This window comes from Hippopotamus amphibius, chromosome 1, assembly GCF_030028045.1.
Source record: "Hippopotamus amphibius kiboko isolate mHipAmp2 chromosome 1, mHipAmp2.hap2, whole genome shotgun sequence".
Classification (NCBI taxonomy): domain Eukaryota; kingdom Metazoa; phylum Chordata; class Mammalia; order Artiodactyla; family Hippopotamidae; genus Hippopotamus; species Hippopotamus amphibius.
This window is the reverse complement of record NC_080186.1, coordinates 42,155,364-42,177,762: the sequence shown is the minus strand read 5'-3', so window position 1 is coordinate 42,177,762 and position 22,399 is coordinate 42,155,364. Positions and strand designations below refer to the sequence as shown.

The window sequence follows — 22,399 nt, the reverse complement described above, 5'->3', positions numbered from 1 at the left end:
TCACTCCTGTGATTGAAAAAAATTTCATGTACCTTATCAACAGACTAAAAAAGAAAAACCATACAATCATCTTAACAGATATAGAAAAAGCATTTAACAAAATTCAATATCCAGTTGAAAGAGATTCTTCAAAATTAGGAATAAAAAGTAGATTCCTCAGCCTTATAAAGGGCATTTATAAAAATCCTATACTTAGCATAGTACTTAATGATAAAAGATCTAATGCTTTCACCAAAAGAATAAGGACAAGGCAAGGAAGTTTATTCCTACCACTTCTATTTAACATTCTTCTGAAAGTCCTAGGTAATGCAAGAAAGCAAAAAAGAAAAAGAAATAAAATACTCATTGAAATGGAAGAATAAAAACTGTCTTTATCCAAAGATGACATAATAATCTATGTAGAAAGCCCCAAATAATCTCCAAAAAGTTACTAGAACTAATAATTGAATTTAGTATGGTCACAAGATACAAAGTCAATATATAAAAGACCAATTGTATTTCTTTATAGTAGCAATAAACAATTGGAAACTAAAATTCATTCTTGAATTGAAAGATTTGATATTGTTAAAATGTCATTTCTCCTCACATTGATCTATAGAGTCAGTGAAATTCCATTAAAAATTCCAGCTTTAGAAAAGTAGATATTGACAAGTTGATTCTAATATTTATATTGGAATACAAATGGTGTAGAATAGTCAAAACAATTTTGGAAAAGAACAAACTTGTGTGACTTTATATCACCTAATTTTAAGACTCATTTTAAGACAGTAATCATGACAATATAGTATTGGCAACAAAGACAGACAAATAGACCCACATATACCTGGTCAATCAGTTTTCCACAACTTTACGAGTTAATTCAGTTTAGTGAGAATAGATAGTCTTTTCAACAAATGGAACTGGTGCTGTTTGGACATCCAAATGCCAAAAGAGAGGCAGCAGCAGCAGCAGCACCACCACCACCACCACCTTACCCTTATACCACACAAAAAAATTAACCCCAAATAGTGCACAAACCTAAATGTAAGAGCTAAAACTGTAAAATTTGTGAAAGAAAATCATTCTGACTTTGGGCTAGGCAAAGTCCCCCCCTGCCGGACACAAAAAGCACAAATCTAAAAGAAAAATTGAAATATTGAACTTCATCAAAATTATACACTCTGATCTTTGAAAGAGTCTTAAAAAAAGACAAGCTGAGGTTTGGGAGAAAATATTTGCAAGATATATCTTATAAAAGATTTATATGCAGAATATCTAAAGAACTCTCAAGACTCAATCCTAAGAAGACAAACAACCCAATAAAAAATGGGCAAAGAATTCTGACAGACACTTTATCAAAGAAAATATAGGTAGAAAATAGTCTTTTTTAAAAAATTTTTATTGGAGAGGTAGAAAATACTCTTGTGAAAAAATTTCAATACTATTATTAGGAAAATGCAAACTAAAATCATAATGAGAAACAACCACACATCTATTAGAATGGCTAAAATTAAAAAGACTGAATGCCAAGGGGTGGCATGGGTGCAGAGCAACTGGAACTATTATATATTGCTGGTAGGAATGGAATGCAAAATGGTACTTAGTTTTTCAAATGTTTTAAAGTTTGGTAGAATCTTATAAATTAAAACATGTATTTACCGAATGACCAAGTGATTGTATTTTTAGATATTTACTCAAGAGAAATGAAAATATTTCCCCACAAAGATTTGTACATGAATGTTCATTGCAGCTTTATTCATAATAGCCCCAAACAGGAAACACCTCAATTGTCCATCAACTGATGAGTAAACAACTTTTGGTTTCAACCATGCAATGGAATACTACTTAGCAATAAAAGGAAATAAACTGTCAATGCAGGTAACAACATGGATGAATCTCAAATATTATGCTAAGTAAAAGGAGCCAGACACAAAAAGGAATCTTTATGATTCCATTTATATAACTTTCTGGAAAGGCAACACTAGTGAAAGAAATTAGATCAGGAGTTAGGGATAGGAGAGAGGATTAACTGCAGTGGGAGCATTGGGCAACATTTTGTGGGGATGAAATGTTCTTTATCTTGACTGTGGTGGTGGTTTCACAGGAGTATACATTTGTCAGATATCTCTTCAAACTGCCTCTTTTAGGATAAGTTCAAGTGCATTATCCTAGCACATATAAATATACCCTTTCTTGTCTGATCTTATCCTACCTTTCTAGCCCTACTGCTTTCCTTCCCTTCTAAGTCCCCAGTTCTGATTTCATTGTATGCCTACTATGTGCCATGTGCACTTCTAAGTCTTTTAAGGATAGGCTTGACATTAAAATGTTTGTTAAGCTCTTACAGAAAGCAGCTTCACAGGTAAGTAAAATACAGTCCCCAAAGGACAAATTAAGCAGTTGTGTAGTATGACAGAAAGCCACCACCTTTAGGCAGAAGTGATTATTAAGGTAATCTAGTATGAAGCAGTAGTTCTGTGGCAAAGCTGCAGATTATGGAGAGTCCACAGCAACATGAGCTGGTACCAACATGCTTGATAGCTAAGCCATTACTTCTATTCCTCCATCCCTCTTATCCTCAGGTTCTACCATTTATTGAACTCCATAGGAGTGTTTCTAATTTTATATGCATAAAAATCACTTTGGGAAGGGAATGAGGGCTTGATTAAATGTGTAAATCCTGGGCCAAATCCTATAGATTTTAGATTCTAATTCTGTAACGGGGTAGATCCTACAGATCTGCATTTTTAAAACAAATAGTACAGGTGATTCTGATGAACTTGAAGAACTACATCTTAAGAAACATGGCTAAAGCGTCTTTTTCACAGATTACTCTCTTGTGCCTCACCTTTTCCATTTTCAACATAAGCAATTTATGCCTTCCTTCACTATTTCTTGTATTGCTATTTTAATACCTTCTGCTAATAGGTTTCCTCTTTTCTGTTTCCCATTCAATTCTTTGCTCTACTGCTAGATTTTCTTGCTCAAAATCAATGAGTAACAAGTTCATCATTGCTACTTAGTATACATGGTTGAAATCTCACACTTAGAAGAAAGACTTTAAATAGATATTGGTTGCTTTGTTCACTTTCTTTCTTGAGTCCTAGAATAGAGATTGCCTTCCTCTGTTTTTAAATAATTCATTTCTAACCACATTCCTGCTCCATTGTTCATTGTAGAAAATTTATGAAATAGACAAAAGTGTGAAAAAAGTAAAAGTTACCAGTAATTCTGCTTTTAACTACAGTTAACATTTTGCTGCATTTATTTCCAGTTTCATTCTGTGTCTCTTGCATAAGTCTATGTTTTACAAAATTGAGATAGACTATATTTGAAAATTTAGAATCTGCTTTTTTTTTTTTACTTATATCATGGTCATTTTCCATATTTTAAAATACTCTTGAAGCACACAGTGTTTAAAGCCTGTACTATGATTTATTTTTCCGTCTTCCTTTTGCTGGTTATTTTGAGCTCCTCTTCATTCCTGATCTCTCACTATAATATACTGCAGTGAACTTTATTGAACATTAGTGATTATTTTTCTTCATAAAGGTGCCTAGAGGTGCAATTCTGCATGAGAGGGGATGTACATTTTAAAAGTTTCAGATATATTCTACCAAATTACTCTTCAGAGAAGTCTTACTTTAAATTGCCATCAACAGTATACTAAGTTAAAGTCTTGCCAGTAGTTTGTGATATTAAAAAAAACAAAACCCTCAAAGACCTCAGCATAAGAACTATGACTGTAAAACTCTTAGAAGGAAATATAAGGGAAAAGCTTCATGGCATTGAGTTTGGCAGTGATTTATTGTATATGACACCAAAACACAGGAACAAAAGCAAAAGTGGATCAGACCTCATCAAAATTCAAAAGTTGTGCATCAAAGGACACTATCCATAGAATGGAAAAGCAACCTGCCAAATGGTAGAATCACATATCTTGATAAGGGACTAATATCCAGAGTATATAAAGAACTCCTACAATTCAACAACAACAAAAAACAATCCAATTAAAATTGTTCCCACTACAGAAAAGAAATGATAATTATGTGGTATGATAGAGGTATTAGCTAATGCTACAGTAATCATATTTCTATATATAAATGTACCAAATCAACACATGTATACATTAAACTTACACAATGTTATATGTCAATGATATATCAATAAATTTTTTTTTAAATGGGCAAAGGACTTGAATAGGTATTTCTGCAAAGAAGATACACAGGTGACCAGTAAACACACGGAAAGATGATGAGCGACATGAATCATCAGGGAAACGCAAATCAAAACCGCAATGAGATATCACTTTTACCCATTAGAATGACTATTATTAAAAAAACTAACCGAATTGGAACCCTTGTGCATTTTTGGTAGGAAAGTAAAATGGTCCAGCTGCTGGGAAAACAGTATGGCAGTTCTTTAAAAAACTTAAACGTAGAATTACCATATAATCCATCAATTCCACTTTTGAGTATATACCCAAAATAATTGAAAGTAGGAACTTTTACAGAAAAACATAACGAAATGTAGAAGCAACCCCAAGTAACCATCGGCTGATGATTGGATAAGCAAAATGTGGTATGTACATACAGTAGAATATTGTTCAGCTTTAAAAAAGAGTGGAATTCTGCTATATACTACAGCATGGATGAATCTTGAAGACATTATGCTAAATATTTCATAAGCCAGATGCAAAAAGGACAAATGTATTGTTCCACTTATAAGAGATACCTATAATAGTCAAATTCCAGGAAGTATAGAATAGTGGTTACCAGGGGCAGGGGGGAGGCGGGAACGGGGACTTATTTAGTGGATACAGAGTTGTATTGTGGGCTGATGGAAAGTTCTGCAGATGGATAGTGGTGGTGGTTGCACAATGTGAGTGTACTTAATGTCACTGAACTATACACTTTAAAATGGTTAAAATGGCACACTTTTATGATATGTATATTTTATTACAATAAAAAAGAAAAAAAAGCTTTGTCAGTTTGGAAATAAATAGTATCTTATGTTTTCAATTCAGTTTTCTTTTACTACTAATCAGTTAATACACTAGGTTTATTGGCTCTTTTGTATATAAGTTTATATGCTTCTATTGTGACTTTCTTTTCAAAAATTTTTTGTTTATAACAACTGTTTATATATTGAGATTATCCTTTCATCCATTACCTGTTTTACAAATATTTTCCCCATTTGTGTTTTCATTTTATTGTGCTTTTGGAGATACAGAAGTTTTTTTATTTTTACACTATTAGACTTTTCCTTCATAGTTTTTCTTTCTATGTTTGTGGTTAGGAAGCCCTTCCCATTCTGACATATTACACAGTCTTTGTATTTTCCAGAGTGCTTAACTTAGTGCCATACACCTACTGGGTATAACATGAACATGAGGTTTTAGGACTGGAAGAGCCCTTAGAGGGCATTTAGCTGCTTTGTTTTATAGGTATGTGTAGTTAAAACTCAGGAAGGCTGCCCTGCCATCGTAGTTGGTAGCAGACCCCAGAACAGCCAGTCACTGTCTTTTGACTTTTAGCCCAGTCTTTTCTCCACTGAACTAAAACAACTCTGTTGTATGGATAGTGAGCACAAAGTGTCTTTATTTGGGTAAAGTTTCTACAGTGCAAGAAGCAAAGAGGTAAACAGAAAACAAAGTTTCTAATGAAAATTTGGTAATCTTTATTGATCATTATGCTTCATAAATGACTGGAACTTTTTGTCCCTGTGAAGTTATTTTAAATACTTCCCTTATATAATAGTCATAGTTGTTAGGTTTCTTTCAGTATTAATAGCAATATTAATGTTTAGGAAAAAAAGACTTCTGTCTTAATCTTACAGGCACAATTAAACATCAGCCTTTAGAGCAATCTGATAAGAGTGTTTTGTATGCTTTGTCGGGTACAATCTCATATCCTGTAGGACTCAGTGACGCACTGTAAGTAACCTAAAAATGAGTAGCATTTTCTGGAATCCTTTTGTCTCAGACTCCCTAAATATTCACATATTTATGATTCTTTTGATAATTATAGGTGTTATGGAAATGATCTTTTTGTTTAAATTTATGTGTTTGAGCAGCAGGATATACAAGGGCTACATCTTTGAATATATGAGGTGGGAAGGTATACAGGGAAAAACAATGGAGCATTGCCTTGTAGTCTTTGCCATTAACTTACTACTTGTTCTTGGGTAAGTCATATCCCAGAATGATTTTAAACAGCTTCTGAGCTGGGTTCTTTTTAGCCCTGAAAGTCTGATATGCTGCTTCTGCTGCAAAATCTTAATCTGATTTTTCTCAAAAGAATAGTTTCATAGTTGAAACAAGTGTTTTTAGGGGTTGGTGGCTTATAATGTTTAAAATAAGGCAATGAATGGAGGCAGTAGAAAATTTCTGACATTAGAAAAAATGTGATTTGAACAAAGGAGGAAGAAATTCGGTTTTCAGGATTGTGCTTGAGGAAAATCCACGATATGTTATTTCTCATTTTGTTTTTTCTAGGCTACAGGTTACATTTTCTTGTGTCTATTGGTAGAGTGAGTCCCATTCTTCTTTGGGGGCAGTTTTTACTTTTTGGCATCATGTTATGTTGATATTTTTTAATTAAAAAAAAGAGAATAAGGCAGTATTAATATGAAATGTATTCTTAGCTTTTCCCTTTTCTTTTTTAAATTAATGTGAAATTCGAGGCCCAGAAAGGGCCTATAAATTGGCTCAGTAATTAATAGTCACTTAGTGATAGAATTGGGATAAGCTTTTCAACCTAGTGATCAGTACTTTTGTATAATCAGTCTCGAGGAATCCCCCAAATTTCTGGACTATAGTTTTGAGAATCACTGCTTTAGATCCACCAAAATAATGTTGTAAAGAATTCTCAAAAGGATCAACCTAATATACATGAAATATAAGGACCTGTCAAAAATAAACTTTTATACTCCTTAGGGGCAAACCATTAAATGTAGACACTCATTAATGTAATTTTCATAATGTCTGGCAGTCAAGTCAAAAACTAGTAGACATGACAAGTAGCAAAATGTGACTCATAACCTGAAGAAAAATTAGAAAATAAAAATGCATTCATAAATGGCAAAAATAATGGAATTAGGAGATGAGAATTTAAAACAGCTATTATAAATATGTTTAAGGATTTAAAGGAAATCAAGAACTTGAAGAAAGAATTGAAAAAAAGTGGAAATTCTAGAGCTAAAATATAAGATCTGCAATAAAAAATTTACCCAGAAGGATTTAACAGGTAAATACTATAGAAGAAAAGATCAGTGAATTTGAAGACATGGCAATAAAAACAGTGTAAAGTACACACAGGAAAAATACAGGGGAGGGGGCAAAGGATGGCACTTAAGTGACCTGTCATGAAATAAAAAACAGCTTACTATCGGTGTGATTAGATTTCCCCAAGCAGAAAGGGGGAAATTTTAGAGAAATAATAGCACAAAATGATCCCAATTTGATGAAAACTGTAAACTTACAGATCTAAGAAGGTTAGCAACTCCAAGTAGGAGTAACTCAGAGGAAACCACATCAAGGCACATCATGTTAAAAGTGCTGAAAATCAGTAGTAGAAAAAAATTTAAAGTAGCCAGAGGTGAAGAAAAAAAAGGCACATTCCATATAGGGAAAAAATGATTTAAAAATAATGACTACAGACTTCTTATCAGAAACAATGCAAGCCAGGAAACAATTTGGTGATATTTCTAAGTGCTGAAGGAATAAAATGTCAACCTGGAATGCTATATTCAACAAAAATATCTTTCAGAAATGAAGACTAAATACAATTTTTTTTCACACAAAAACTACAAGAAATATTAGAGGAAGTTCCTCAAGCTGAAAGAAAATGATACCAGATGGGAAATTAGATTAACAGAAAGAAATGAAGAGTATCAGTAATGGTAAAAATTTGAGTATATACAAAATTTTTTCCTTTTTAATTTCTTTAAAAGATAATTGACATTATAAAGTAAAAGGGCAGTGTATTGTGGGGTTTATAAATTATGTAGAAGTAAAGGTATGAAAATAACAACACAAAGAATAGGAAAGTAGAATGGAAGTAATGCTGTTGCCGTAAGACAAGTCCTGTGTTATTTGAAGGTAGACTCTGTGAAGTTAAATATGCATATTGTAAACCCTAGAGCAATCACTAAAACAATGAAATACATAATAGTTATTAAGTCGAGGGTTGAAATGAAATGGAATACCTAAAACTATTCAATAAATGCAAATTAAGGTAGAAAAAGATGATAAAAGAAAAAATCAGGTAGGACAAATAGAAAACAAATAAGACTATAGATAATTACAATAAATATAAATGATCTCACATCCTTATGAGAAGGTAGAGGTTGTGAGACTGGATAACAAAGGAAAACCACTTATATATGTATAAGAAATCCATTTTAAATATAAAGCATAAGATTGAAATATACATATAAGAAAATAGTGATCAATATATGTTATATTAATAACATGTCATAATGCTAATATTAAATGAACTAGACTTCTGGACAAAGAATATTATGAGGGCTAAATGGGGACATTTCATAATGATGAAAATGTCAATTCATCACAAAAACATAAGTATCCTAAATGTGTGCATTTATAACAAAACTTTGAAAGTATGTGAAGCAAAAACCGATCAATAGAACTGTGAGAAAAGAACAGATCCACAATTGTAATTGGAGATAACACTCCTTTCTCATAGTAATGTTCAGAACAACAGACAGAAAATACGAACAGCATATCAACCAGTTTGACCTACTTGAAATATATAAAATGCTTCTCATAACCATAGGAAAATATGTACTCTTTTTCTCATGCACTTGCTACATTCATTAAGGTAGAAAATATGCTCATCCATAAAACAAGTCACAGAAAGTGATTTAAAGTAACTTAAAAATCATGTGAGTTATGTTCTCTGACAACAGTGGAATTAAATAGAAATCAAAGGAATCTGGAAAATCCTGATGTATTTGGAAATTAAACAACATATTTCTAAGTAAAGCATAGGTCAAAGAAGAAATCACAAAGGAAACTGGAAAATATTTTGAACTGAATTGTGATGGAAACATGGCGCATCAGTGTTTGTTTGGTGATGACCAACTGGTACTGAGACAGAAGTTTATGATTCACATGCTTAATTACAAAAGGAGGAAGTTCCAAAAGCAATAATCAAAGCTTACACCTAAGAAATAGGAAAAGTGCCCCTACCCCACCCCAGCCCACCCTTCTGCTTTCAGAACCAGGTTTACCTTCACCAGCTAGATTGGAAAACCTCATAATTTGTGAGGCTTTGGATAGAGTACAGTTGACTGTTAAACAGCACTGGGATTAGGGAGAACCAACCCTTTGCACAGCTTAAAATCTTCATATAACTTATAGTCAACCCTCCATATACTCCATTCCTCTGTATCTGCAGTTCCTCATCCACTGATTCAACCAAGAATTGTATAGTACTGTAGTATTCCCTATTGAAAAAAAATGCATATATAAGTGGACCCCTGCAGTTCAAACCTGTGTTGTTCAAGGGTACTTGGAAGTCTCTTGCCTTAGTAGTGTCAAGATTAGCCCTACATTAAATGCAACTCAGGTGGTTCCAACATCTTAAAAGCAAAGACCCAAAAGCACTGAACTATTTCCAGGTAACTTAATTGCCTCCCAGAACAAAGCACAAGTATGTTTATAGGAATAAAAAAACTTCAGCACCCATCAAGGTAGAATTCACAAAGTCTGGTATCCAATAAAAAATTGCCAAGCATACAAAGAAGGAGAAAAGCCAGGTTCATAATGAGAAGAGAAATCAAGTAACCAAAAACAACCTGGAATTGACATAGATGTTGAAATTAGCAGATAAGCACATTAAAACAGTTATTATAACTGTTACTTATGTTTAAAAAGAGAAAAGAAAGATTTAAAATCATAAGTAATTGAAAATGTAAAAATAACCCAAATCACATATCTAGAGGTTAACACCATGACGTCTGAGATGGGATTACAGAAGATTAGATATTGAAGAAGAAAAGATTAGTGAACTTGAAGACATCGCAGTAGAAACCAGTTTGGAAGAGTTTGGCTGTTTCCTACAAGTTAAAAATACACTGGCCATTCCTCTCTTAGGTATTTACTGAAGAGAAATGAAATCATATGTCCATCAAAGAAGTGTATGTTACTGTTCATTGCAACTTATTTGTAATAGCCTCAAACTGTGGAAAGCACAACATGTCCATAAACCAGTGGATGGATAAACAAATTGTTGTATATTCCTACAATGGAATACTACTTAGTAATAAAAGAAATGGATTATCATTACATGTAACAATGTGGAAGAATCTCAGATAATGTATTTTGAGTGAAAGAAGCCAGATTTTAAAAGAACATTCTGAAATTCCTTTTATTTAAAATTCTAGATAATTCAAACAGTTCATAGTCATAGAAATCAAATCACTGGTTCCCTGGGGATATGGTAGGAATAGTGTGGAGGAATTACCAAGAGACATAAGAAAACTTTTAGGGGGTGATGAATAAATTCATAATCTTGATGATGATGATGGTTTTACTGTTTGGTGTATTTGTCAGAACTTATCAAATTGCAGATTTTAAATATGTGCAGTTTATTTTATATCAACCATAATAAAGCTGTTAAGTTTTTTTGAAAAGAGCAAATCAAACCCTAAGTAAGTGTGGAAGAAAAAAAATTATACGCACACACACACATACAGAAATCAATAAAGCAGAAAATGGATAAAGACTAGAGAAAATGAATAAACCCTAAAGCTCTTTTTTGAGATCAATAAAATTGATAGTTCTCTTGCTAACATGAATAAGAACAAGAGAGAAAACACAAGTTAATCATATCAAAAATGAAAAGTGCCTACAGACATTAAATGGATTGTAAGGCAACATTAAGAGCAAATTTATGCCAGTAAATTTAAAGGGTACATGAAACATTAAAAAGAAAAATTATTTTAAAGGTATAAGTTACCACAGCTGACAGAAGAAAAAATTTTAAATCTGAATAGCTCTACATTTAATATATAAAGGTAATTAACAATGAAAACCGCACCCACACCCACCCCAAACCCAAGCCCAGATGGCGTCACTGATAAAATCTGTCTAATATTTAAGGAAGAAATGTTTGCAATCATTCACAAATAAAGATGAAATATTTCCTAATTCATTTTATGAAACCAGCATTAACCCTGACACTAAAACCAGACAAAGACATTACAGGAAAAGGAAACTTTGGTTGGCCAAAAGCTTCGTTCAGTTTTTTCCTCAGAGTGGCTCCAGTAGCACTTAGTTGTCATTTGAAACAATTATTTTAAATTGTATGTGACAGCTCTCATATCAGCATGTATTTTAAAAAAAAAATCAAAATTGGTGAATTTTTGTGTAGCTATTTTAATATTGAAGATGGAAGAAAAAACATTTTTGGAATGTTATGCTTTATTATTTCAAGAAAGATAAAAACACAACTGAAATGTGCAAGATTTGTGCAATGTATGGAGAAGGTGCTGTCACTGATCAAACATGTCAAAAGTGGTTTGTGAAGTTTCACGCTGGAGATTTCTTGCTGGATGATGCTCCGTTGTCGGGTAGACCAGTTGAAGATAGTGATCATATCAAAACAATAATTGAGAAGAATCAATGTTATACCATGTGAGAGATAGCTGACATACTCAAAATATACAAATCAAGTGTTGAAAATCATTTGCACCAGCTTGGTTATGTGGATCGCCTTGATGTTTGGGCTCCACTTAAGTGAAAAAAAAAACGTCTTGACCATATTGGTGCATGTGATTCTCTACTGAACCATGATGAAATTGTTCTCTTTTCAAAACAAATTGTGACGGGCGATGAAAAGTGGATACTGTACAACAATGTGGAATGGAAGAGATCATGGGCCAAGCGACATGAACCACCACCAATCACACCAAAGGCCGGCCTTCATCCAAAGAAGGTGATATTGTGTATATGGTGGGATTGGAAGGGAGTCCTTTATTATGAACTCAATCCGGAAATCCAAATGATTAATTCCAAGTGCTGTTTCCAGTTAGACCAACTGAAAGCAGCACTTGATGAAAAGTATCTACAGAAAACTCATAATCTCCCATCAGGATAACATAAGACCTCATGTTTCTTTGATGACCAGACAAAAACTGCTATAGCTTGGCTGGGAAGTTCTGATTCATCCACCGTATTCACCAGACATTGCACTTTTGGATTTCCATGTATTTCGATCTTTATAAAATTCTCTTAATGGAAAAAATTTCAATTCCCTAGAAGACTGTAAAAGATACCTGGAACAGTTCTTTGCTCAAAAAGATAAGAAGTTTTGGGAAGATGGAATTATGAAGTTGCCTGAAAAATGGCAGAAAGTAGTGGAACAAAATGATGAATACGTTGTTCAGTAAAGTTCTTGGTAGAAATGAGAAATGTGTCTTTTATTTTTACTTAAAAACCGAAGGCACTTTTTGGCCCACCCAATATTACAGACTATTTCTTACAACCATAGAGGCAGAAATCCTTTACAAATATTTGTAAATTGAACTCATTAAATATAATAAATATTTAATATGTATATAATATACCTCATGGTCAAGTGGGCCTTATCCAGGAATACAAGTCTTGTTTAACAGTTTCTATATAATCCATTATTGTAATTCACCACATTGATACAATGAATGAGAAACTTCGTTTGATCATTTCACTAGATGGAGGAAAAAGCATTTGACAATATTTAACAATATTTAAAATTTCTTTTTTTTTTTTAAATAACTAAACTCGCAGCAAAGTAAGAATCGACAGAAACAGTCCCACAAGGGTTCTCTTTTCTCTGTATCCTCACCAGCATTTATCTCTTGTCTTTTTGTTGATAGCCATTCTAACAGTTATGAGATGACACCTTGTTATGGTTTTTGGTCTGCATTTCCCTAGTGATTAGTGATGTTGAGCATCTTTTCATGTACCTGTTGCCCTTTTTTATATCTTCTTTGGAAAGATGTCTAATCAAGTCCTTTGCCCATTTTTAATTGGAGTATGGGGGGGTGGCTATTGAATTATATGAGTTCTTTTTGTATTTTTGTTTGTTTTTTCTATGCTGGGTCTTTATTGTGGCATGCGGGTTCTTCTTCATCGCGGCACACAGGCTTCTCTAGTTGTGATGCACGGGCTCCAGAGGGTGCGGGCTCAATAGTTGCAGTGTGTGGACTTAGTTGCCTTGCAGCATGTGGACTCTTAGTTCTCTGACCAGGGATCAAACCTGCATCTCCTGCATTGGAAGGTGGATTCTTAACCACTGGACCACCAGGGAAGTCCCTATATTTTGTCTATTAAACCCTTATCAGGTATATGGTTTGCAGTCAATGGACTGTTCCTTGATGACATCTGCATATCTTCACAGTTTTTGACGTAACATACAGGTGTACTGTAGTGGCAGTGCCATCTTATGTAAAGATCTTTGGAGTTAGGCAGACCTAGATATGAAAACTGTCTCTGAAACTTGCTGCATTCTAGTGCTTCACTGCCCTAAATTATTTTGGATATTTTTGAAACAACAAGAATATCCAAACCTGTCCTGTCCAGATACTATGCTAGACACTTACGTGTGTGTTACCTTAATTAATATGCCTTAAAACTACCACCATTTTTTGAGTCCTTTGTATGTATTGGACACATACTAACATGATGTATTTTCCATTCCGTATGTCATTTAATACAACAACCCAATGAAGTATTGGTACTATAGTTATTATTCCCACTTTAGAGAAGAAGAAATTGAGACCAACAAAGAATAATTTTTTGAATATGAGGAACTCAGGTTGCTGTCATGGTTCTGGGTTCATCTTCTATTCTCTCTGTGGAACAAAAGACTTTTTGTTTTATATGTTACCCAAGCTTGTTGCAAAAAGTAAGTGGGACTTTGACTTAAAATCTCTTTTTGTTTTTCTTTTCCTTTAGGTTATGAATGCTAAGGGTGTCTCCAAGAGTTTAAGCAGGAAGTGTCAGGTGAAGATAGGTTTCTAAGAGGAGAGCCCTGGGCAGACTTGTAAGCACATAAGCCTGGTTCCAGTTAGGTACAACTCTAGAAATAGCAACCTTAGCCACAAATGAAATGGCAGTGTTTATATGTATTTTGTATAAGAACTGTGGCTCACCTTTGTCTCATTTCCATGAACAGGACAATCCTTTGTCAGGAATGGTATTTGTGAAGGTCAAAGTTGATAAATTTTGTGCTTCTAAAATATACTGTTCACTCAGAATTCTTTTTATGATGTTTAATCCCTATTCAAAGTGCCCAGATAGGAATTTTCTTTAGGAAGGTAAAAAAATGTCACTAAGGCCATGAAGGGTTTGATAGTAGCATTGCTTACTTAGGCAGCTGTGCTTCCATAGAACTTGTGTATTGTAAGCTCCACCCTCCTTCTTTTCCCTTCTCAGCATGGAATTGCTTTTCTTTTAATGTATAGTATAATCATTTTCTGCAGTGTTCAGTCACTTACTATAAATGAAATTGAATTATGTGTTAATCTAAAATTATAAACTAACGACCTAATAAAAGCATATATATGAAATATCTGTACATTCTGATTTAATGATCTGTTTATTATACTGTAGTACCAGAAATTAGCTGGTTCATTTATAAGTAGACTTGATTCCTGAAAAGTAATCTGTGGAGTTACTGGGAAAATTGTGATTCCTCACTGTTTCTGATTAGCATCAATTTTATTTTTGCCTTTTTACCTTTTGGTCTTTGTCTTCACTAAATTAGAATACCTTGACTTTGATTTGGATCTTCTTTACAACCTAACTATACTTCAAGCTTGGTTTAAATCCATCTATATTTCAAGCTGGGTTTAAGTGTCATCTGTCTCACAAAGATTTCTCTGACTATTTGATCAACAGAAGTTTTTTTCTTTTCTGAAATTCTATTGCTTCTCCCTTTAACACAGTTTAAATTGTCTTTAGATTATATACTTTGGCTTTATTTTTTTTTCCAGCTGCTTTCATGGATGTTATCTCCTTTCACCCTTGAACCCTAGAGGTAGATAAGAGAGGCAATATCATTCCCCATTTTATAGATGCAAAAACTGAGAATAGATGAGTTATTTGATTTCTTCAAGATAAGACTTCAACCCAAGTCTTCATTCAACAATTTGCATTCTGTATACTATATAATGCCTCAAGTTTTGTACTTCACTGACTATTCCTACTGTATGCTGATCACATATAGGTATTATTGGTTGGTTTAAAATAGATTATTTCTGTTCAAACCCCCAATCATTGATACCTATTTCTTTTTAAAAAAACACTTAATTAATTGTGGAGTCTTTTATCATAATGTTGAAGCCTTAGTTCTTCAAAGGAGCAACATGTATGATCAAGATTTGAAATTTGGACTACTGAAAATTTTCATATTTATTCATCAGACAAATATGCCTGATATTAATTCTAGCTCTTGATATGAACAGATATTCATTGCCTTATTCTGTTAGTGATATCTGGTCTATTCTTATTTGTACAGGAGACATTAAACAGATTCTAGAAAATGAACTTCAGATACCTGTGTCTAAAATGCTGTTAAAAGGCTGGAAGACTGGAGATGTGGAAGACAGTGTGAGTCTCATAATTGCCTAGAAATAAAAGAAAATTAAGTTATGTTATTGACTAAATGATGTATAAAATTGCTTTTTTATTAATGTTGTTACATATGACAGATAGTAACTAAGTTTAAAAAATCAGCAAACAATGTTTTTCAAGCTAAAACATTTTCATAGTAAACCAACAACTGTTTTAAGTGAGTTAGGTATGTAAGTTGTATGTTTTTTGAATTTCTGACTAATTTATAGAAGTTAATTTGACATTCTATTTTGAGTGCTTTTACCCTTTTCTCAAACCTCATATGATGTCAGTAAATGCCTTGGAATGATAATTTACTGAACAATTACTTATTAGCTTGAAGGAAGTCCTACATAGTATATACATTTATGTCAAGTATTAATTATGGAACAAAGAAAATAATAGGAAATCTTTTTAACTTGGAAAATATAAATGGTAAGAATATTTCTTTGTTTACTTGGATAGGGTCAGGTGCATGGAATGAGTTATATTTTAAGAATTTGCACAAAGTGTTGCAATTTTAAGGTAGTAGTTGCTTTTCTCAAGGATGCAGTAGCAGCCTCGGGCATAAAATATTTCACATACTTATTCTTTTTCTGACAGAGAGAGTGGGGAGGGATAGAAAGAAATGAGTTAACTCCAAAGTTTTTGGTGTTTGAGGGAGAAATAATTATGAAATCTTCTCACAGTAGTTACTGAGTTGATATTTCAATACCAGACCTAAGCTTAGAATCTTCAACTTTTGGTTCACTTCTTTGTCTATTGCTTCTGGTAGACGTTGTGCTTATAAATACTTACATGTAAGTTCATTTGGTATATGGAGATGTTCTTAGTACTTCAGTAAGTTATTTATAATAATTTCAGGTTGGCAAGATATTTATCAATTTAGGTGCAAATTAGTGATGTGCTATATTAGGGGTCAGCAAACTTGTACAGAGCCAGGTAGTTAATATTTTAGGCTTCCTGGGCCATTCAGTCTTTGTTGCAGCTACTCAATTCTGCTGTCATAGCTTGAAAATAACTACAGACTATATGTGAAAGAGTGAGCATGACTGTTCCAATAAATCAATATTTGTGGACACAGAAATTTGCATTTTATATAATTTCACATATTGTGAAATACTTTTCTTTCAATTTGTTTTCAAACATTTAAAAATGTAAAAACCATGCTCAACTCTCAGGCCATGCAAAAGCAGGCACTAGGCTGAATTTATTGCACAGGCCATGGTTGACTGACCCCTGATGCTTTATGGCTGTTTTAATTGAAATGTGGATTAAAAAATAAAAAGAAGTGCTGCCTGAGTAAATCAACAACTTTGGCAGAAATAAAACACCAAAATGCATGTTTATATAGCTGTGTCATTTATTCATTCATTTATTTAGAAAGCTATGCTTATGAATCAGTCTTACATGTCATTTTCTGTAGTTTGTGAAGTGAAAGGCAGTCATTTTGAAAATATTCTTAAAGTATGTGTTCTAATACAGTTGTCTCTCAGTAGCCATAGGAGATTGGTTACAGGACCACCCCCCATGCCAAAATCCATGGATGCTCAAGTCTCTCATATAAAATGGCATTATATTTGCATGTAACCTACACATCCTCTGTATACTTTTAATCATCTCTAGATTACATATAATACAGTGTAAGTACTATGTAAATAGTTGCTGGTGTGCAGCAAATTCAAGTTTTGTTTTTTGGAACTTTTGGAATTTTTCTTTCTCCAGGTATTTTCCATCCTTGGATGTGGAACCCATGGATATGGAGGGCTGACTGTATTTGAACATAGTCTTTATTATCAATAATATTTTCAGTTACTTATTTCCATGTACTCTTCTCCCTAGGTGATTTCTGCTATTTCTATGCCATTAATTTTATGATTGCTCCCAAATTTACATTTCCAGGTTATACTTCTGTGAATTCACATATCCAAATAGTAGTCACTTTTTATACTTGCATACCTTATTGGCATCTTTAACTTAACATGTTTATAATGGAACTCTTGATTTTCCTTCCCATGCCACTTCTACACCAATAAATGGCAGAACTATATTGCCACCACTAAATCCAAAACTGTGGGCATTAATCTGTTCCCATTTGAAAAACACCTAATCCTCAGAAACTAACACAACATTGTAAATCAATTATACTTCAATAAGATAAATTTTAGTTAATTAATTAACTGACTGCATCACACAGCTTGCAGGATCTTAGTTCCCTGACCAGGGACTGAACCCAGGCCATGGCAGTGAAAGTGCTGAGTCTGAACCACTGGACTGCCAGGGAATTCCTCAATAAAATAATTTTTTTAAAAAAAGAAACATGCCATAATGTTCATTGCAGCACTATTTACAATAGCCAGGACATGGAAGCAACCTAAATGCCCATCAGCAGATGAATGGATAAAGAAGATGTGGCACATATATACAATGGAATATTACACAGCCATAAAAAGGAATGAAATGGAGCTATATATAATGAGGTGGATAGACCTAGAGACTGTCATACAGAGTAAAGGAAGCCATAAAGAGAAAAACACCGCATGCTAACTCATATATATGGAATCTAAAAAAAAAATGATGAACCCAGAGACAGGACAAGAATAAGGATGCAGATGCAGAGAATGGACTGGAGGACACAGGGTTGGGGGGGCAAGGGGAAGGGGAAGCTGGGACGAAGTGAGAGAGCGTAGACATATATATACTACCAACTGTAAAATAGATAGCTAGTGGAAAGTTACTGTATAACAAAGGGAGATCAGCTCGATGATGGGTGATGCCTTAGAGGGCTGGGATAGGGAGGGTGGGAGGGAGTTGCGGGAGGGATGGGATGTGGGGACATTTGTATAAATACAGCTGACTCACTTAGTTGTACCTCACAAGCTGGTACAAGAGTATGAAGCAGTTGTATTGCAATAAAGAGCTAAAAGAAAAAAATTCAAAAACACCTAATCCTTTGGTAAGGTCCTATAGATTCTCTCCAAAATAAATCTCAACTATGGCCACTTTTCAGTATTTTTATTGCACTGCCTAGTCCAGCCATATCTTGCCTGGAACAGTGTAATAGCTTCACTATTGTTTTTCCAGCTTTTTGTCTTGGGTTCTTCCAATGCATTCTCAACATAGGAGCCAGAATGGGCTTTTAAAAACATAAATCAAATTATATTACTCTCCTGATAAAACGTAACTTTATTGCACTTTGAATAAAATTCAAGCTACTCACCATGATTTAAAAGGTATTATATTATTTACCCTCTATTCACCTCTATAACCTCATCTTCAGCCTTTTATACCCTCACTTTCCAAATTGTAGCCATAGAAACCTTTTATTTTTAATTTTTTTAATTTATTTTTTATTTTTTTAGAAACTTCCTTTTAATTCTTCTAGTAGGTTCAATCTCTCTACATCTTTACTTGACAGATGCTATTTAACTGCCTGGAATGCTTTACTTCCAATTCTTCACATGTGTGGCTCTTTTTTCATCTTTCAGGTCTCAGTGTAAATGTTACTTTCTCTAACAGACCTCTGTATAAAATGGCTCCCATCCCAGCATTTTCCATCACAACCCCATAAGTAGAGGGACCATGTCTGTTTCTTTCACCATTAGATATCCAATGCCTGGTATAACAGGCATCAAATAAATGTTTGTGGAATGACTGAATGACTTAAAGAAAGTATCCATTTATTTCATTGTATCATATGTGGTTTGAGAAGGAAGATTTAGTGGAAAATCTTTGGATGATGGCATGTCAAAACAACAATAATGATCAAGTGGTAAGACCAAGCAGTTATCAGTAATCCTCAAAGTAAAATAATGAAAGATGAAAAATTGTAAAAATAACTTTCCTGTGTGTATATGCATGTAGTTTTTTTTTGTTTGCAAGTTAACTCTTGAAAGGTAACACAGATCACTGTCAAAAGGACTTGCATATATTTGACAAAAAGATTCAGAACTTCAAGGCTTCCTGGATGATTGTGAAGTTATGATTAATTGCCTACTACAGTGTTTTATTTTCAAACCGTGGGTCGCAAACCATTGGTGAATTTTGACGTTAACTGAGTGGGTTATAGCCAGCATTAAAAGAAAAAGAAATTGGATAAAAGATGTCAGTGTTTTGCAGATAATGAGTAAGCATTTCTTTTTATTTAAGAAATAACTGATATGAGTCAAGAGTAAGTCCAAAGCCCATGAAGGAAGACTGTGCCCTTAGTAAGATGGGCCCTCTCATAGAGGGGTCAAGAAGGAATTCATTATGTTCTATGCTTGGGTAAGATCAGCTCTCCCCAGGTGTCCCTACTTCCATCTGCAAGGTTAATAGGGATTCCTAGATATCCACTCCATCTTTCTTTCCAACACTTTCAGCCTTGACATTATTATTTGCTTTGGTTCAACCAGAACCAATTTCATTACTCCTTTTCCTACTGTTTATGCAAGTCACTTCAAGGAGTCTCAAATTCCCATATCACCTCTCACTCAAATCTCCATAGTCTCTGCACAGCCCATATCTGTCTCTATTCTTTTTCCTCTAGAGTGCTTGAAACCTTTTTGCTATGCCCTGTGGAACTAATTCATGATTAGCAAAATTTGTTCTATTGTCAGCCTCTTCCCTACACATTCTCTTCACCATCTACCTCTGACTGAAATCTGTCTTCCTGAGGACATTGTTTCTTTGTAGGCTTCCCAGTGTTAATTGCTTTTCTCTAGTAGCCATCATAGCACTGGACTAACTGGTAAAATGTGTGTCCTCATTGTTCTTCATTTCCATTTCTAGTCCTTCCTCTCTAAAAAACCTTCAGCTTTGACTTCCATGTAAAAAAAAATTATATCACCTACTTATTGAAGTCATCTTTCCTTATTTTCTGGAAGTTTTTCATTACTCGTTTATAATTGCTCTCTGTGTTAATTCTTAGAAATATAGGCTTGTAAGTGATTCTTCTAACACATTGGCCTGTTAGTTCCTTGAACCTATTTTCTACAATGATCTTTTTTCCCATCCTACGTCAGCCATATCTTCCTGTTGTCTTATTTAATTAAAACATTCTTAAATATTAATTTCAAGCTTCCATTTTCTGCTTATCATCTCTCATCTTTCTAGCCCACGTCTTTTAGTATCCTAACTCTAACAATCCTTTGGCTTTATTCAGACCTCCAAACCATTGTTTCTACCATCTTTTCATGATCATTACCACTTTCATGTCCTCTCTTCCTTCCTTAGAGTAGGCTAAATCCCATGGTCAGTAATTATAATCACTTTCTTGCACGTGGCTTCATTTCTTGCTTCATGGATCTTGCTTGACAAAAATCCTTACCTTGGATAAATCCAACTCTGTCTGTTCTGTGCCTCATAGCTAAATGTGACTAGAGACAAACAAAATCATGCTGATTGGTGTATGTTTAAATTCACAACCATAATCTTTACAGAGCCCCTTAATGTTGCTAGGCAATGATAGTATAGTTACCTGGTTTATCTACTCTCTCCTAAATGGGTATTTTATACTTATATTTTCCTCAGACCTTTAAAACACCTCTCCCCTATTCTCATCTTGAGCTGATGACTTACTTTCCTATTTTGTTTCACTGGTTAAATGAAGGCAATCGCAAGAGAATTTCTACAAGCTCCCAACTTGGTCTCTGTTTACTTACCTGCATCTTTTACACATACTCTTCTTTTTCTCCTGTTACTCTAGATGGCCTGTCCAGTCTCCTGTCTAACACCAAACCTCCATGTTTGCTTCAGATTACATTCTGTATTCCCTCTGGCATAATCAAAGACTTCCTTCACATTAATTCTTCCCTGCATTATCAGTATTTTCCTCTAGGAAAGCGTTACCATTAACATTCAAACGTGATGTTATTTCTTCCACTTTTCTCTTGATCCCATCTCACCTTCCAGCAATCACTCCATTTCTCTAGTCTCTTTGATAACAAAACTTCTCCCAAAGAGTTGTCTGTATTTGTTGTTTCTAATTCCTTTCCTCCTATTTCTCTCTCTCTCTTTTTTTCCCCTCCTATTTCTCTTTAGCTCAGTCTGTTAGGGACCTGCTAGTGCTCTTGTCAAAGTCACCAGTGACCACATTACTAAATTTAGTGTCATGGCTTTTAAGTGTCATCTGTATGCACTGTCAGTTTTATATCTCTGATTTATATTTCTACCCTAGACCCGTTCCCTGAATTCCAGATTGATATATCTGGTTCCTTACTTGTCTTCTCCACTTGAATGTTTGATACACATTTCAAACTTACATGTCCAAAGTAGAAGTCTTCATTTGCATTCTTCCCGTTTCAGTCGATGGCAACTTTATCCTTCCATTTGTTCAGTCTGAAATCTTTAGGATCATTATTGACTCATATCCAGTCTGTCAGGAAATCCCTTTGGTACGATCTTCAGAATATATCCAGAATTCACCTATTTTGCATCACTTCTGTTACCATCACACTGACATAAGCCAATTATCATCCTTATCTTAGTATATTTTATTACTCTCCTCTGTGCTTTTGCCCTCCTTTGTCAACCCTTTTCCCATCCATTTTCAACACAGTTGACAGAATGATCCTTTTAAAATATGAATCCAGTAATGTCACTCCAGTAGCTTTTGATCTCATTCGGAGTAAAAACCAAAGCCCTTACATTAGCTTAAATGCCTCAACAAATTTTCTCTGACCTATCTCCTACCATCACTGTTAACCTCTCTGACCTATTTCCTACCAGTACTCATTTGGCTTCAGCTGCTTTGGATTCCTTATTGCTCATTATGCGTTTTGCACTGGTTATGACCTTTGCCAGAAATATTCTTTTTCT

The 22,399-nt window shown here is 34.0% G+C and overlaps 1 protein-coding gene across 12 annotated transcripts in view; it reads left to right on the top strand.

Annotated features, from left to right (window-relative positions):
* The window catches only part of FAF1 (Fas associated factor 1), a 463,179-nt gene that overhangs the window by 173,665 nt on the left and 267,115 nt on the right, over positions 1–22,399 (top strand). For all 12 annotated transcript variants that reach the window (XR_009049289.1, XM_057710484.1, XM_057710451.1 and 9 more), the window contains one exon: positions 15,507–15,598. Coding sequence is in view for 11 of the 12 variants with exons in the window: in XM_057710484.1 (XP_057566467.1) it covers positions 15,507–15,598 (92 nt within the window). In the remaining variant the exon portion in view is untranslated. The remainder of the gene's footprint in view (positions 1–15,506; positions 15,599–22,399) is intronic.